This window comes from Petromyzon marinus, chromosome 47 (assembly GCF_048934315.1).
Source record: "Petromyzon marinus isolate PM22_M1 ecotype Great Lakes invasive population chromosome 47, UKy_Petmar_22M1.pri1.0, whole genome shotgun sequence".
Taxonomy (NCBI): Eukaryota; Metazoa; Chordata; class Hyperoartia; order Petromyzontiformes; family Petromyzontidae; genus Petromyzon; species Petromyzon marinus.
In genome coordinates, this window is record NC_133713.1 from 8,229,262 (window position 1) to 8,248,322 (window position 19,061).

Consider the following 19,061-nt stretch of genomic DNA (forward strand, 5'->3'; position numbering starts at 1 on the left):
CAGTATTAGTCAATGGTTTGACGCACGCAAGAAACAGGATTGCACTGTGACCAGCCCACCGTGGGTGAAAGTCAGTACAGCAGGTACGAATACCTTCAACACCACGTTATATGAAGAGCACACTTTCCCTTCTCAAGAAAGGTGGACAAATTATTCCGACCTAAATTCGAGCCAGAACTGGTTGACATACTATGCCCAAGAAAAAGCCACTTCGTGATTACACGAATGAATACCCACATCTTTAAAGTATGAATGTTGAACTACTGTCGCAACGTACGTAGCCAACCGTGCTATGTATGTATGCTGAACTTCTTTCCTACCGTACGTAGCCAACCAATGACCTCAACGGTTAGCACGGTTGGCTATGTACGGCGCAAAAGAAGTTCAACATACATCGTGTGCCCGATTAGTGTCTCCAACTCCTCAGCCACCTGACCACCTCAGTTTATTATTTTTGTTTAATATTCTCTTGACACACTGAAACTACGCTGCTCCTGAGTGCTTTGCGACCTGATGAGAAGCTGTGGGGGACCTGCAAGCAGCCCCTGGTCTTTTCACGACCACGCGACCTTTGAACTATCCATGACAGAGGTTTTTTTGGGTCAGACCACTTAATACGAATGTGTCGTCAACCCGCCACCACCCGACACAGCCAATTAGTAAGCTTCATCAGGCAAATCGACTGATGACGTTGGCTGTAATCGCCAGCGAAGCGTCATACTTAAACTGTACATGTTGTGGGTTTATTCTCCAAAACACCGGTGTGCTGAACTGGTAACTAATCGCCACGTTTCGTTTACGTGACAAACCTAGCGAATTGGCCGTGTCGGGCGGCGGCGGGTTAACGACACGTTTATATTTTACGCGATCTAACCCACGCACAAACAAAAAAAACCTTGATCGTGGATAATATTGGTCGTGAAAACCTACAGCTGCGTGTTAAACCGACTTTTGAGCTGCGTTAATGTGGCTGGCGGGACGCATACGGGGGGGGGGGGGGGTTGGGGGGGGAGATCCGCCGCATCCGGGCCGATGCCTTTGGCGAGACGGGAGCAGCCCTCACCTCACAGCCACCCCCTCACTGTGCTGCTACTGCAGGCACGGATGGATCCACCGCGTCAATAAGACCACCGCGGCCCACCCCAGTGACGCACCATTACTGCCATCTGACAAATCCCGCAGCTGTCACCACAGTCAGCATCCCGACTTCCACGGTCTGCTCTCAAAAGTTGGGGTGAAAATGATTCACGGCCTTTGGGCAATTCAGTGAACCGAGGCCATTCGGGGTCGGGACTCGATGCGGACATCGGTTGGATGGTGGCGCCGGTTGTGGCTGCAGGGGCGACGTGAGGCCAGTGTAGAGTAGGAAGCACACGAATCAAACAAACGGCAATTTTTAGGCACGCGATTCGACACGTGTGGCGCAGATCGATGAATCAATGCGTCGTCGCGGCCGTATCATGCAGTATCTCGGTCATGTATACCTCAGCAGTCTCCCCCCCCAACACACCCCTTTTAGAACTTCCCAGACTCACCACATCAAATGCGACACACACTGCTGCCCAAGCCACTCATGAAGGGGGTGCGGTAGGGGGGTAACGAACCACAAAATCCAGAGGACTATTCAGAATATAAATGAGGAGGTAATAATAAGAAAGCCACACCCACCCATCTCCCCCACCCACCCACCTTTCCTCCACCCCCGGAGAGTCTGGAATGAAAGTGAATAGTCAACGGAAGCCGGAACGGCTTTATTTGTATGGCGTGCCGCTCAGTGAGCCGCACAAATATATTTGTAAATGGCGGTGCACGGTTGAGGTGGCCCCCGGTGGCAAAGAGGGCAGAGCGCTGAGCTGGCACGGACGGAGATGCTGCTGGGGTTTAATCCCAGCAGCTGCTGGTTATTAACTCGAGTCCAGTTTGAGTTGATGGTCTCAGCCCAGTCGCCACTGGACTGTACACGATAAACCCCCGTGATATTTACGTTGCATTCAGCACGACCGTCTTTGCTAAATTCCAGCTGTGAGAATTGAAAAATAATTGGAGCTTGACATCGTGCGACAAGATGGGTGGGAAAGTAATGCCCCCACCGCCCTTCTCTACTGCGTGGATCAGAGGTTGCTCGATGGGATCTCGGAGGTAACGCGGAGAGTTGTGCTGCTCTGCGAAGGTTCCAAACGGATTTGATCGTCTGGCGAACCTGATACCAACGGCACGAAAAAATAATTAGGGAGGGGGAAAAAAAACTGAACAATAATGTTAAAATAGAATTGAAAAAGGAAAACATGACCACAGTGCACCCATAAACTCCAAAAACTGGGCCACAGGCATTCGAGGAGGACGTCACGCGCATATGTGCCTTGGCGTGCGTGCGCCACTCGCTCAATAATTGATGAGGGCAATGAAGCCGATTTAAATGGAAACGCCTTGAGCACGGCATCCTCCGCCACGTGGCTGAGCTGTGCGGGAGAACCACCGGGCAGGGCCCCCCTCTCAGCAGCAGCAGTGACATTGGTGGTGGTGGCGGCGGCGATGATGGTGGTGGTGGTGTCGAATCGCCAGCTAACCAGAACCCAGCTCGTGCCACCAACGCGCCGGCCGTACTCACCGACAGGTGCGTCCCAAGCCCGTCTTAGACTAACGCGTCTTTTCAGAGTCTCTCTCTGATGCTATACATTGCTGCATATGATAAGCCACTCTGTTGAGCTATCATTTGCGGCCAGGTCACTTCTGAAAAAAAGAGCTACATAGCTCAATCGGCCTTACCTGGTAAAAAAATAAAATACTGTCGTTTAGTTTTACTAACGGGTGTCACTAACGAGCCTCAATGGTATGCGCCTAACAGCGGGTGCTGTAATGTAGAACTAGAACTAATAAAGTAGTAACATCCTTTTTTTCACTGTACAGTACCACGCTTGCCAATCTTACCAGTTCAAGCCGCAAGATACCGATTTTTGTTTGTTACATTTTATTTTACATTAGATCTGGTTTCCATAGGTGGTCGCCAATGCACACTCCGGGTAAAGTACAGACGCAGAGCGTGTCTGTGAGCACTTCAGCAATAACCCTTCCACCCGATGCCAATTCTAAAATAAATATATAAAAATCCATCAAACAATGTGTCTTCATCTTTAAAAATATACATTTCGTATCGTGGTATAATTATAAACGCAAGGGCTGGCATGTATGCAGTATATACAATTATTGTACGTACTAAATTTTTGTTTTAATGAGCAGGTTTTTTGGAAGGATTTGATAAACCATTTCGGGTCTTAATTGATTGTTCACGCTTACCGTGGCTTTCAGACCGCATCCATTATTTCGTCTCCCCCCTCCTCTTTTCCGAACATAGATGGACTCGTCCATCTGAACAAACTGTCAAATCGCTCTCCGTGGTGCTAACGTTAAAAATAACCGCCACTTTTTCAAATTTTCTTGCTGTGGTTTTCACACCTGATGATGATTGCTTGTGTTGCAGTCTAAACGTCGTGAGAATTTCATTGTTTTATATTTTTATTATTTTATTGTTTCCCTTCTACGTGACTTTACCGAAAAAACCAAGAATATGAGCAGGTTTTTGTTTTGGATAATGGCCAACATCTTTAAGGAGAGATATTTTTTTGGTTAGATCGCGTAAATAACCGAAAAACCTCTATAATGGTTAACATTGGTCGCGAGAGCCTGCGCGTTAAACTGGCAAAACTATTTTTTGCACACTTCCCATCCAGCTCGGGCAGCAGCAATCAATGGGAAACACCTGGGGCTAACCTGCCCCGCAAACTCTGCGGGCACTGTACGATGGCCACACAAGACAAGCATCCGCGCGCGCGCGCGGATACATCATGCATTACAAGCATACATAACAAACGTCCCCGGCGTAAAAAAAAAGCCTCGACGGAAGACTTGTTGGTGGCAGCGAGAGCGCTCTTAGCGGAGTGCCTATAAAGGGCCAGCACGGAGCATGGGAAGGTGGTGGTGGCTTCGATCATCACCAATGTCCGTTCGCCTTCGTCACCTCCTGCCCCCCCCTTCCCGGTGCTGATGTTTTAACACACGCCACACCAGCCGACCTCATTTGTAAGTCTGAGTCAATCTAGGGGGGAGGCCCAGGGAAAAATAAAAAAAACCTCTGATATCACTTTGCTACTGATGTTAGCCCAAGGCCGGGGAACCGATCTCGGGTTGATGAATTCATCGAGCGGTGAGCTAACCACTCCGTCACCGCATACACGCACACAAAGATCCCTCACCCATTGAGCATATTGACTGTAGGGGGTAATGCTGTTGACAGCACTTATAAATATTAATAACTACTGTATATTAATCCCTATCAATACGCATGCCTATATACACGCAGACACGCGCGCATATATAATAAAATGATGCAAAATACGCACGCACAGATGCACATACAAAATTCGAACTCCCGAAGCTCTCTCGTCGCGGCCAGTAGACATCGTGACATTGGCACTTAGCTCCTGGATATACTCTGCCATCGTTACGTAAGAACACAATTCACGCCACGAACCTTAATTGCCAGAGGGGCAGCCCTGGGAATGACGAAACCAGTTGTGTGGGTCGGGAAAGCTGCCACAAGTGGTGAGTGCACTGCCGAGCGATACGGGGGAAAAAAACACAACGAGCCACTCGTTCTCCATCCAAACAGCACCATGCGTCCAATTACATCACTCGGCGAGGCCTCGATGTCCAACGCAGCCCCACTTCCCGATTCGGCAATGCAGATGGCATATATCCAGCGGAAGGGACGAGGTCTAATTACGAGTAAACAGTGAGGGCCACCTAAGCTATGGACCGTATAAGTAAACCACCGTATATCATGGGACCTTGTTGGCCAGCATCAAAGTACGAAATATAAGAATAGGTTTTACCCTTTTCTGGCAATAAAACAGGAGGCGTGAAGATGTCCAACACCAAATAGATAGCTTTTGCAAGGAATCAAGGCTGCATTAACCACACACAGTACTTGTGGTGAACATGCAAACAAACATGCTCTGATAATAAATGATGCATTATCTGTGAAACTGATTGGCCTACACCAGAGACAGTAGCCTTCTATATGGCCTAGTCTCACCACCAGTGTCAGGCCAGAGAACGCCAAAAAGCGACCAGTACAAAGACAATGCCACACGTATCAGAGCACTTAAGAGCTCAGGGATGAGCAGCTACATCAAGGGACATTTTTGCCAGTATCAAAGTAATTAATATCAGAATAGGTTGCATGTTCACCACAATCACTCTGTGTGGTTAATGCAGACATGATTCCTTGCAAAATCTATCTATTTGGTGTTGGACATCTTCACGCCTCCTGTTTTATTGCCAGAAAAGGTAAAACCGATTGTTATATTTTAAACCACCATAGTCTGCACTCCCTTCAAACAAGGAGGACTAGCGAACACTACTTGAAGTCTCCATCTCTCTCTGCCCTGAAGCCCTCTCATCACGGCTAGCAGCAGACCCTCGGCATTGGCATTCACCTTCTGGACCACATCACTATCGTGCTGCAGAATATAATGGTACTGGGACTCCTCTATCTACGAACAAGTTAGGTTCCAGAGGTTTGTCCGTAAGTAGATTTGTTCAGCTTTACTCCTGTCGATTCCAAATGTGCTGTACGGCATGTACTATGAACAAGGGGAATGGCTTTAAAAGTTGTAAAATTTCATATAGATGCCACTGGTTCTTCATGTTCTGCAGATGTAGATGCCACTGGTTCTTCATGTTCTGTAGATGTAGATGCCACTGGTTCTTCATGTTCTGCACATGTAGATGCCACTGGTTCTTCATGTTCTGCAGATGTAGATGCCACTGGTTCTTCATGTTCTGCAGATGTAAATGCCACTGGTTCTTCATATTTTGCAGATGTAGATGCCACTGGTTCTTCATGTTCTGCAGATGTAGATGCCACTGGTTCTTCATGTTCTGGAGATGTAAATGCCACTGGTCCTTCATGTTCTGCAGATGTAGATGCCACTGGTTCTTCATGTTCTGCAGATGTAGATGCCACTGGTTATTCACGTTCTGCAGATGTAGATGCCACTGGTTCTTCATGTTCTGCAGATGTAGATGCCACTGGTTCTTCATGTTCTGCAGATGTAGATACGACTGGTTATTCACGTTCTGCAGATGTAGATGCCACCTCCGCCATCTATTGCGCGGCGGTTGAATTTACGACTCTCGGTCCGAACAGGCAACCGAACAGACATACGGACAAGTTTGTCGAACGTTCGTAAGCAGAGGAGTCCCTGTACAGCAAAGCCCTGATATTTGTGATCTGTTCTTGACAGTGAAAACACACGGGGAAATAAAAAAACTTCAAAAAATACCCAGCACAGGAAAAAGCGACGCCTTTTACTGTCGTGCCTGTGACATGCCTAGGCCTGTACATTTGCTGCAAATGCGACGAGGTTGCCGCTGTTTACTTTCTTTTACGCAATAAAGTAATAAAGGGACCGTGATTTATTGCTTAATGGAGTACGTTATCTCCGTGTGATAATACGTTCAAAGTTGGCTGAGTTTTGTGGATAGCGGAGAGGATGTGGTTGGAGGATGGCAGGGATGGCAGGGAGGGAGGGATGGAGGCAGGGAGGGAGGGATGGAGGCAGTCAGGCAGGGAGGGAGGGAGGCAGGCAGGGAGGGAGACGGGCAGGGAGGGAGGCAGGCAGGCAGGGAGGGAGACGGGCAGGGAGGGAGGCAGGCAGGCAGGCAGGGAGGGAGGCAGGGAAAGTGGCAGGCTGCCCTCTGCCTTCAAACCAAACACGCAGCTGCTAATGCCACGCTACTGGGGTGCACTTTGCGATTGTGCATCGCAGCAGTGAGTGGGGAGAGCAAAGAGGCGTAGGGGGGAGGGGGGCAGAGAGAGGCACGAGGCAGGGAAACCACAGCGAGGCAGGCGGAAGCCAGCCACCCCCCGAGCCTTCACGTGCTTTCCTGGGCCTTGTCCTGCTTTCCCGTGGCTCTCTTGTCTCTCCCGTGTCTCCCGTCTCGACTGTATTCATGCCTCTCTGTGTGTCTCCCTGCATCTCCCCATCCATATTTTTGGTTCTCCACATCTTCCTGCGTCTCCCCATATCTCTAAACCTCCCTCCCCCCTCCATGCCTCTCTGCCTCCGCCACGCCTCTGTGTCGCCCGCATCTCGCTGTTACTTCCCATGTATTCACTGTCTCCACGTGCCTCTCTGCGGACTCCCTCTGCACCCAAGGCCATGCTGCCTCAAGCGGCAACGCTCCTCCCCCCCCCCCCCAATTCTCCCCAGACCTCCCCGCACGTCAACGCTTTTATCGCAGTGGTGCACACATTTTTTGTGATGACGTGAATAAAAAGAAAGGTCGATATCGTGTAGTTGCTGGTGGTGATGTTACTGTTTTTGAATGCACGCCTCGGCTCGCCTTGCACGAAGCAAACCGGTCCGCACGCAGCACACTGGGTGCGCCGAACTCAATTCGAGCTCATTTATTCGTGACCAATCGGCGTTTGGGTTCACGCTAACGGCTTAGATTTTTATTTTGAATCATTTGGAGCAGTTCAACGCGGGGCACGCCGAGGTAGAACGACGAAGGAGCTGCTGCTGCTGCTGCCGCTGCTGCTCACGGGCGGGGCTCATTTTGAACCCTGCGTGCGTGCGGTCAGAACTGATGTCCTGGACTCGCACGTTAAATCAGGCCCGTTACACTCGTGCGTGCGTGCACGAAGGAAAAAGAGAAAAGCCTACACGCTACGAGCTGCTCAGTGCCCTGACGATAACGACTCAGTCTGTAATGCAAATCGCACGCTTAGGACGGCTAAATTCCCTTGAATGCGAAACTTCTTTAAAATAAACCTTTCTGAATCCTCGGGCCAGCGGCACGAGGGCTTAGTCAACCGCCCACGGCGGGGTTCCCAAACCGAGCGGGATTCGTGTCGACGAGTCGAGTGCGTCGACGGGGTGCAGCTGCGTCGCAGTGGTGAGCGCATCATTGCACGATGAACCCCGGCAACTTGAATGCGACCCCCATGGCTATTGTCAGGTAACATGTTCTGGGCCACCCCACACCCCCATCCCACCCCCCCATCATACCACCCCCCCATCATACCCCCCCACCATCCCACCACCCCCCCCGCCATCATACCACCCCCCCCATCCCACCACCCCCTCATCCCCCTTCATAAAACACTGAGCAGCGTGGTGAACTGAGTGAACAAACTATGAAACTAAACAATTTTTCATTTTAACAGGTAAGGTCCACCGAGCTATACAGCTCTCTTTCAGGAGCGACCTGGCCACAAATGATAGCTCGACCAAGTGGCTTATTCGTAAATTCATAGCAGCCAAATACTCTAAAAGATTGATGGGGCGGTGGCACATTGGTTATCACCCACTTCCCTATAAACCCAGCGGCCCGAGTTCGATTCCTGCCCACGTCCATGCAGTGAAGCTAACATCAGTCGCGAGTGATACTTGAGCCGATTCTGGGGATTCCCGCTTCCACCAACCTCAACCGGCGTGAAGTATGGTCAAACACCCACGCGTCTGGGCGAGCACTGGGTGACAATCGCCCCAATGGTTGCCACGGCGAAGTGGCTTATCAATGTGGACATTTATAGCAGCCAAATACTCTAAACACGTGTTTCTAAATGTGGAGGGAAGAACCGGTGGACGGACCCGAAGATAAAATCCACACATGCAAACTCCGAATATGCAAGCATCAAGGTCGGGATCGAACCCACGACCTCCTGTATACCAGGCGAGGTAGTTAACATCTCGCCACAACCCCCATGAATGACCTAGTGAGGTTTTCATCCAGCAGTGGATTGGTATCGAATTAAGTTTCCTCCTCGAGGCGGTGGTATTGTTGTTGTAACTCGCTGACCTGCCCATACCAGACAACTGTGAAAAAGAGCTTCATAGCTCATTTGGATTCCTCCTCCAGTCGATATAAGGATTTTGATTATTAGGTGGATGTTGATTCTCGTTGTTGGCTTCACTGCATGGACGCCGGCTCAGTTAACGCAAAAAAAACGTTGGAACAGGCGGACTACAACGCTGCCTTTTTTCCAGAGAAACGGCCACATTTAGATGCTTCAATAAAATAACTTACAGCCCTCTGTTTAACCATATTTCACCACGTGGATTGGTATAGGGGACAGAGAATGGGACAGGAGTTTTTCTTCCCCCGCGCCTTCCTCCCAGGAACGGTTAAGATTTCACTCGCCACTCGTTTTAGCCGTGGCCGGAAAACTAAATGTGCAGGTCACTGGGTTCATCACCGCAGTTCGTCAAACATTGCACCACCGCTCGCTTCAATCCGCATTGTATTTAGCGGCGTGGGAAGGCCTTGGCGGCTGCGGCAGTCGGTCAGAGCGCCCCCACCGGGACCCCCCGGGAGCTCCCGGCCCAGCGAAGCGTTCGGAACGGCAAGTGCTGAAGGACACAGGCTCGTGCGGCGGGCTATCCATTAGCAAGAAGAAATTCAAAGTACGTACGTACGTGCAAAAAGACGGTCACTGCATCGCACGCTTTCAGATGCACTTCTGCGGCCGTCTGAAACGTTCTTTCTTACAATATTAGGACGCCACTGGAGCTATGCACTTTTCCATCGAACTGATTTGTGTTTAGTTTGTTGTCCTTCCCCCACACCTCCGATTACCATGGTTGGCTACATACGCTGCAACAAAAAGTTCAACGTACATACATACTGGTTTGTGTGTGTGTGAGTGCCTGCCAAGATCACGTGGGTTTCAATATGCTAAGCAAGGTGAGTGGAGTGCCCTGCATCGCTGGCTACAGGCAGTGGGTTAGAGGCTACAGGCTGTGGGTTAGAGGCTACATGCTGTGGGTTAGAGGGCTAGCGGTTGAGTGCTACGGGCTCCAGGCAATGGACCACTGGCTACAGAATATAGGTTAAAGGCTACAGGAATACCCATATGGCACGTAACAATAATAAAAACCAAAAGCCCTTTATATATCCAGGAAAGCCTGAGTATCGAGACTCTTATACCAGGAAAGCCTGAGTATCGAGACACTTTTCAAGAAAGTCCACCTACACGTGGGAAAAAAGTTCAACATATATACATACATCTTGGTATGTTTGACCATTTGTTATCCTTCCCCCGCACCTCTGATTAGCACGGTTGACTACGTACGGTGCGAAGGAAGTTCAACGTGCATGCACACATAATGAATGTTCATGCAAGTGGGAGGAAACTTGAGAACCCGTTATAACCACGCCTATAACGAAGAGGTGGGGGGGGGTAACGAGCAAAGTGCAGCACAGGACGAAATCAAATGATGGGTGCACCGTGAGGCCTTGGAGTGGCTGGCTGTCTCTCAACGAGGACACGTGGTGTGGCAATGGAGGAGACTCACTCGGAGGAGACTCTCTCGGAGGGGACTCTCTCGGAGGGGACGTCATCTGTTGTCGGGAATATCAGCCGCGCGGTCAACGGCGGTGCCCATCACAATGTTGCGGGCGATTAAACAGGGCCAGTGCCTGCCGCCACCCAAGCAACGCCTGTACTCTTGGTCGGGGAGGGTGAAAGCCTTTTTATTTTCCAAAAATTCCAAGTCCACCCGTACAATTACCGGCGCCCGCATTTTCTACAACCGACTTGCCACCAAAAGTGCCATCCCCCTTCACGGCGCCAACCACCATTTTCAGAGAGAGGCCCCGAAACTCTGCCGCCACGCACATCCCGCTCCGACTTAAATCGAGCCACTTCTCTCGAGGGCACCGAAATCCACGTCTCCAGTTCCCACTGCACAGCACACTCTCTCTCTCTCTCTCGCCGCACAGACCCTAATAGCCTCCGCCACGGGGACCTCCTCCGTGCGTTTCTCGTCCAAGCCCCGTGCAGCAAAGAGGGCGGGGGGGGTTCGGGGGCTCTGCGCCAACCCCTTGAAGGGCACCCACGTTTACTGGGTAAGTTACTGGCGGAGTTTGCCACCGAGTTCGTCGATCGGCGGCTCGCGCGTGGCAGGGTGAAGCGTGGGTACTCGCTCCCACCTCTTTCGAGATCCCCGACTAGGGTGGAAGGGCTGATCAAAATACTGTACCCTGCAGAGGGGATACCTAGAGGCTCCTTCTAGCCGAGGCCCCTTCCACCAGCAGTGGCCAGAGCAGGAAAATGCAGGGCCGCGGTTTTAGCTTATCCTGAGTTTTTCCACAGGTATTGTGTACGCAGGATTTTACCTCCATACCTAGGGCTCACTTCATGTACGGTTTTGGAATGTTCCTTCTGCTCGCGCACCACCAAATCAGCTCTCAAACCCAATAACAACACCCTATATTTACCCAGGGAGAGTCTCAGTGGGCCTCAAGGCTCTTTCTTCTCAGAAAGATCCCTTGATTATCACGCTTAGCCAATATTCCATTAATAAGTGCTTGAAACGCAGCAGAAAACAGGAGTATGAGGAGAAAACCCCACCCAGATAAGGTGGTAACACCCAGCAAAGCCCAAATTCTGGCGAACCCAAGGCTCCACTCTTACAACAGCTGGTATTCCCAGGCAGTCTACCATCCAAACCATGGCCAGGCTCAAATCGTGCTTGACTTTTGAGATCTAACGAGACCCGGGTCATTCGTGGCGACTGTCATAGAATTATTTAACGGGATGTAACCAATAGGCTTTGAACCTCTGGACAGCTTGTGCCACTTGCGTGAGGAACACAACAAACAGGGCACCGAATGGGACTGCTGTCAAACATGCCCTCGCCTCCTTTTTGACAGCAAGCAGTGGTCATGAGCACTGCAACATAAATAGACCAATGTAATCCCACTGTGGCTGGAGGCCTACACGTGTACCCTCTGTACACACTACGGAATGCAATGCCTTCATGTTTATTTGAACTCTTAAAAAGTAATGACTCTACAAGGCAACGCTAGCAAAGTGCCACACGTAAGGAGAACAACACAACCAGCACGCCGCCAGCCGGGCACAAGACAGTGGGTAAAACGGCGCTGGGAAAAAATAAAAACTGGCAGGAATATTCGGATAAGCGGTCTGAAGTTGTGCTATCCCTCAACCGTTCCACATAGGGACTGACAGGAAGCCAGTTTCTACGGAAACCAGGAACTTCATAAGACCAGGTCCTCCAGGACACAAGGAGTTAGGTCCTCCTCAAACTAAAAAAGCCAGGCTTTCCAGGAACCCGGTCCTAAATGAGCCCGGTTCTCCAGGGACTAAGTCTTCGATGAGGTCAGGTCCTCCATGAAGTCAGGTTTTCCAGGAACCAGGTCCTTCATGACACACGCAGCAAGGGCCTCCTAGAACCACAAAAGCCAGTGTCTTCCAGGCACCTGGTCCTCGAGATCCCAGGTCCTGCAGGAACTAGAGAGCCAGATCCTCCATGCCATGTTCATCAAGTCCCAGTGATGGGCTAGCTGGGGCGACTATGGCCCAAGGAGCTATAAGGCCCCGCTCATGATCTTCAAAACAACCTGCCAGATCATTACAAATCCATAAAAATGCTGTGTGTGAATTACCGCAATCATCCAAATGCTAACCTTTCTCCAGACATGAAGGCTAATGACCAGACAGTCTCCACTGTCCCTAACGATGTCACCCCACACTGGTCATCGCCACTTGGCCTCTATCCATTTGTCTCGATTCCCTATGCACCCGCGAGCTAACCCAATTAAGGTTTCCTGCAAGAGCGTGCAAACGGGCGTATGCGCTCACAAACCTATGTAAGCATGCACGCATGCGTCGAGCGGGCGGGTGGCAGGCCAGATGGGGCCAGATTATTTGTGTAATTAAAGCCTCACGTGGGGGGGGGGGGCGGGGGGGCGGCTTTTAGAGAAAAATACCGGAGCCTTTTGTCTCGCCGAGCAACCCCCGTTTCCCTCCTTAACCGATGGCACTGTGCCCCTCGTGCCGGCTCTGGCTCAGCAGCTCGACGGCCAAATTGGAGAAAAAGTGGCGAGGGTTTTTCTTTTATTTTTCTTCTCCCCCCCCCTGCCCCGAGGTAGACGACCACTCAAAGCCTTCGCCATTCACCCGAGCACTGACAACCGCCCTAATTATCCGTACGGGGCCAGGGTGCAACCTTTCCCTGGCAGCACAGCGGAAGTCCCAGGCTGACCTTATCGGCTGCAATATTTAGGAAACGCTCGACTGATATCACAGCTATGAGCAAGCGCTAATTGCGCGCTCAGACCAGGAGTCGGATTTAAAGGCGCTCATGTTTTCCGGGAGTCGCCCCAACAGCAGAGGCCATGGATTTTATTGCCACACAAAGCAAATGTGCTCTGACCCGCTAGACAAACCCTGCCCATAGAGAGCCCCCGAATGCCTCTTATGTTGCCGTGGCAGACGGGAGGGCATTTCTGTGGCGACTACCCACGGGGCCGTGCGTGGAACAGTGGAGTAATTGCGTGGATGTTTGTCGAGTCTCGGGTCGAGATGAAACTTTGGCGCAGGGATTTGGGAATTTTACCCAGCATCTCTAGCAGTAGAGATGCCATGCATCTGTCATCCACGTAGCTGTGTTCCCACAGGGGCTCCCGGCATAGGAAAATTAATCGACGGCCCGCTAATGCAAGAGGGCACTTGCACAGTTAGCACGCCATGTGGGACACCTCGACATATGACCACTCCAATCGGTTCTAATCGGCTTAGCCTCAAGGCAAAATAAAGACTGCCTATGTAACAAAGTAACAATACTGGAGGGGAAAAAAAATCACATTGAAAACGTTAAATTATTGTAGCCTTGTGTGCCTTGCCATGCATATGTACTGTAATACATTTACAGCAACGAATCATCCCCTCAAAATCCCAAGGCTGAATGCTGGGAATTTGAAAACATGGAAAGCGAAGGCATGTGGGGACGCGAGGGCTGCTCTAGGGACGCCTTGCTGTCCCGTAGTACTGTTCTACGTTAAGCCACAATTGTCTGTAGCACTGCATGTGGATGGTGTCGTCACAAAAGACAAAGATCTTACGTATAGTTTTAACATACGTTTGGGGAAAGTGCTATTAGCGAGCACCTATGAAGGCCGGCACACGAGGGAGTGGTTGGCCAACACCACGCCCGGCTGCCTTTGCCTCCCTCGTAGCGATACTTACACACCGCACCAGGTACTCATTTGAGGCCGAGTCGACCTAGGGGAGGACCAGGACCAGGACCGGCTCAGATAATCGTCGCTCGTGTCGACCGCGAGTGGGAATTGAACCCGGGTCGCCGGGTTCGCAGCGCAGCGCGCTAACCGCTACACCACCGCTCCGCAGTGTAACACTTGTGTGTTCGTGTGTGTGGTCACCACACACACACAAGCGTTACCATGGCTGCCATCATCACAACGAACATCATTTGCCTACAAAAAAATTACTTGAAACGCTTCAGATAGTCAGATCTCAGAAACTAAGCAGGTTTGCACCTGGTTAGTACTTTAATAGGTGACCTGCACATGGGCTTGCCAGGTATTGTAGTCATCACAGAGCTGTGAGGTGTGGCTTAGTGTCACCCCCACCAATTTCCTCCGGCACAAAAAAGCTAAACACACGATTTCATGGAATTGGCCAACGCATGATTTTCCTGAACAATCGTCTCAAGATTCAGCGATGCGTTCGTGGGGTGGCATTGTGAGCTCCCGCAAACTGCAGGTGGCCCGGCCACAAACTCTTTGCCCCTTTGGCAAATCAGCGGCTGTTAACAACTGTGGGTGAGTACGAGCCAGTGGAAACGCTCATAGTTCCACAATCTCCCCGAAATTAAAACACTCGCGCGAATCGGCTCCGACATAACAGCCTTCCTTCTGGACGGATTGTCAAAAAGTGGTTTGGTGAGCGCTGCTTAAGCTCGGCTTGGCACACGACGTCGTCCTTTGGCGTGGAAAAGCTCCAAGCCCCGGCAGCATTTCTATTTACACAAATCGATAGGCGAGGCCCGGCTCGCGCGAGACCACGGAGGGGGGCGGGAGTGTTCAGATCATCCGCGCCACCGGCGTAAGCCACGGATGGGATTCGAACCCAGGTGGGTCCCTCCCCTCCACCCCCCCCATTGTTAGCGCAGTTAACCGCTACACACAAGACAAAGATCCCCCCGTGTAGCCTGTAACAGACTGTAGGGGCAAGTGCTGTTAGCGAGCACCTATGAAGGCCGGAACGGCACACGAGGGGGTGGGTGATCAACACCACGCCCCGGCCGCCTTTGTCTCCCCAGTGGTGATGTTTACACACCGCACTCGGTATTCATTTAAGGCCGAGTCGACCTAGGGGAGGCACAGGATCGGTTCAGATAATCGTTACATCGGTGTTGGCCGTGAGCGGGAATCGAATTCGGGGAGCCGGGCTCGTATCGCTAACCACTACACCACCGCTCCCCACTACCGCTACACACACACAGACGTACACACACACAGACGTACGTACACACACACACACAGACGTACACAGACACAGACGTACACACACACCCGACGTACACACACACCCGACGTACACACAGACGCACACACACACACAGACGTACACACACACCAGACGTACACACACACAGACGTACACAGACCCACAGACGTACACAGACACACACACAGACTTACACACACAAAGACGTACACACACACAGACGTACACACAGACACAGACGTACACACACACAGACGTACACACAGACGCACACACAGACGCACACACACACACAGACTTACACACACACAGACGTACACACACACCAGACGTACACGCACACCAGACGTACACACACACAGACGTACAGACACAGACTTACACACACACAGACACAGACGTACACACACACCAGACGTACACAGACACACAGACGTACACACACACAGACTTACACACACACAGACTTACACACACACAAAGACGTACACACACACCAGACGTACACAGACACACAGACGTACACAGACACACAGACGCAGACGTACATACACAGACTTACACAAACACACACAAACACACACACACCAGACGTACACACACACACCAGACGTACACACACACAGACTTACACAAACACACACACAGACGCACACACACACAGACGCACACACACACACAGACGTACACACACACAGACGTACACGTACACACACACACTTACACAAACACAGACGTACACACACACTGCCTGAGCTCCTTTTCACATGAAAGTGAAGGCTGTTGTCAGTGCTGCTGTTATTAGCATGCTGCTACAATGCTGCTGTTATCGCCACGCTGTTAACACGCCACCGTCATAACCACGCTACTGTAACTTGCATGTTGTAAACAGCGATACGATAGCACACGTACAGCCGGTATTCGCATAGCAGCAAGCAGCAGGTCACAAGTACAGCGAAACCTCAACTCGGCATTACGTCCAAGGGAGTCGTTCACCGTCGTATTACGCCACTCGTCCGCACGGTTCACCACCAAAGGCGGCACAACTTTAGCAGAGATTGTTTACATTTTCCTCACGCGGGCAACGACGGCGAATCGTGACTTTTACGACCCGCTGAAATAACAATGCACTCCTGTCCAAGACGACTCGCGCACGAATTGCAACTCTGCCCACAAGCGAAGCGTGCGACGGGGGGGCCCGAAGTGCACGCGGCGCCGCTCTTACATTTCCTAGCCCGCATCCGCACGGCCCTCCCCCCCTCGCTCTGCCCCCCCTCGCTCTGCCCCCCCCAAGCTTCCCCCCACGCTCTGCCCCCCCCACTCTGCCCCCCCACGCTCTGCCCTCCCCCTCACTCTGCCCCCCCACGCTGTCCCCCCCCCAACGCTCCCCCCCCCAACGCTCCCCCCCCCACGATGGGGACGCGGGCAGCGGCGGCGGCGGCGTCTGCGCATCCAGGCTGCGAAATCAAAACGAGCGGAGCGGCTTTTGCAAAGTCGTGTGGTTGTGAACGGGGAGCAAAGCGCACCCACCCGCCTCCGTCACGTCGGAGAGATCGAAGCTGGCGGTGCTCCTGGGAAAGTCCTTGAGCTTCCTGCCGCTCAGGTTGAGCACCCCGGACAGGCAGGCGTCCTCCAGGGCGCGCTCCACGCTGCGGTGGAGCAACGCGGCCCCGCCGAGCGCAGGAGGCGCCGACGCAGCCGCCGTCGATGCCGCCGCGGCCGCCATGACTCGCGGCGCGCGGGGTTATCCGTGCGCATGCGCGAACCACGGTTAGATTTGATAGCGCGTATAGGCGTGGAGTGCGACGGGGACAGATATGGTAGTATCGATACGCTACGGAACACCGCTGCGATTGTATTTGATGGCGCGTGTAGGCGTTAAGAGCGAAGGGGACAGACATGGTAGTATCGATACGCTACGGAACACCGCTGCGATTGTATTTGATGGCGCGTATAGGCGTGGAGAGCGACGGGGGGGGGGTGCTGATATGGTAGTATCGATACGCTACGGAGCGCCGATTACATTTGATAGCGCGTATATGCGTCGAGGGCAGAGGAGCTAGATATGTTAGCATCAATAAGCTATGGCGCGCTGCTGCGATTATAATTTGATAGCGCGTTTCGGCGTCGAGAGTCGGGTGGCGCTCTGGAGTTGGACGATGCCAAGATAAGAGAGATGGGGGGGGGGGAACGCAGCGACAATTCGGTTCGCGGAGGAGGAGCGCCGAGCGAGTGGAGGAATATTCTAGATTTGAAGCTTTCGTGCCTGCAAGAATCCACACTCTTTGGTTCTATTCGGTAAAGTCACGTAGGTTAAAAAAATAAAACAACAAAAATTACGACGTTTCGGCCACAACACAAGCGTTATATTCTTAGTTTTTTCGGTAAAGTCACGTTGAAGAGAAACAACAAAATAACAATATATATAAAACAATGAGAATTTTTTATTGTTTTATATATATTTTGTTATTTTGTTGTTTCTCTTCAACGTGACTTTACCGAATAAACTAAGAATATGAATTACTGCAGTCACGAAAGCTTTAAATCAAAACACAAGCGTTGTCACGAGGACAACGCTGTCCTCGTGACAGGTACGGTCCCTTCACCTGATGAAGGCCACTTGTGTTGTGGCCGAAAACGTCGTGATTTTTGTTGTTTTATTTTTATTTTACCCTACGTGACTTTACCGATTAGAACCAAAGAGTATGGAGGAATATTTTGCTGGTTTTTTTTCCTGGATTTTCTGTTTGCGCAAAGTCACGTAGTCACTTTAAGATGTTTTTCTTGTTCGTGTTTTTTTGTTTGTTGCGGTTGCACCCGATTTCAAGAGCCGAATGGCTCACAGGGCTACACCAAAATAAATTAAACTGAAAACTGATGATGGGGCCGACCAGGAATATAACTCCGCCCGGATTATATTTGTTATCGTGGATAAGTCGTCGAGAGACGTGGTTGTATTTGTTAGTACGGTACAGCGACGTAAATGATTATAAATATATCTCGCGAAAAGTAGACGAGATACGTCAATGTTTGAACGCATTCTGATTAAAAAAAGAGTCTTATGTTACCCGAAAATTAATTATTTTTTAAACACGGATTTATCTTTTGCAAAATTGCTTCGTTGCACAGCACTTTGTGATGTTTTTACTGTTTTTTTTAAACTAATTTTGGTGACCCAGGCCGCCGTGGGCCAAACTGCTGCAAGGCAGAAACTGGCCCACTACCAACACCAATCACTCTGGTTATTAGTCTTCACTCGCACTCGTTTGTGAAGTGTTAATCTGTCCCAGGACGCCACGGTGGCTTAGGAGATGTCAACTACCTCGCCTGGTACACAGGAGGTCGTGGGTTCAATCCCGACCCTGTCGATGCCTGCTGTATATTTAGACTTTGCGTGTCTCTCTCATCACCATCACGGTGGCTTAGGAGATGTTAACTACCTCGCCTGGTATGCAGGAGGTCGTGGGTTCAATCCCGACCCTGACGATGCCTGCTGTATATTTAGACTTTGCGTGTCTCTCTCATCACCATCACGGTGGCTTAGGAGATGTTAACTACCTCGCCTGGTATACAGGAGGTCGTGGGTTCAATCCCGACCCTGACGATGCCTGCTGTATATTTGGACTTTGCGTGTCTCTCTCATCACCATCACGGTGGCTAGGAGATGTCAACTACCTCGCCTGGTATGCAGGATGTCGTGGGTTCAATCCCGACC

At 51.1% G+C, this 19,061-nt stretch overlaps 1 protein-coding gene across 4 annotated transcripts in view; it reads right to left on the reverse strand.

Moving 5' to 3' along the window:
• Positions 1 to 17,104, reverse strand: part of LOC116952570 (leucine-rich repeat and calponin homology domain-containing protein 2-like) — a 57,736-nt gene extending 40,632 nt beyond the window's left edge. For all 4 annotated transcript variants that reach the window (XM_076074368.1, XM_032972035.2, XM_076074367.1 and 1 more), the window contains exon 1: positions 16,877 to 17,104. In XM_076074368.1, the coding sequence (XP_075930483.1) occupies positions 16,877 to 17,072 (196 nt within the window). In that variant the 5' untranslated portion in view covers positions 17,073 to 17,104. The remainder of the gene's footprint in view (positions 1 to 16,876) is intronic.
• Between the last annotated feature and the right edge of the window lie 1,957 nt (positions 17,105 to 19,061).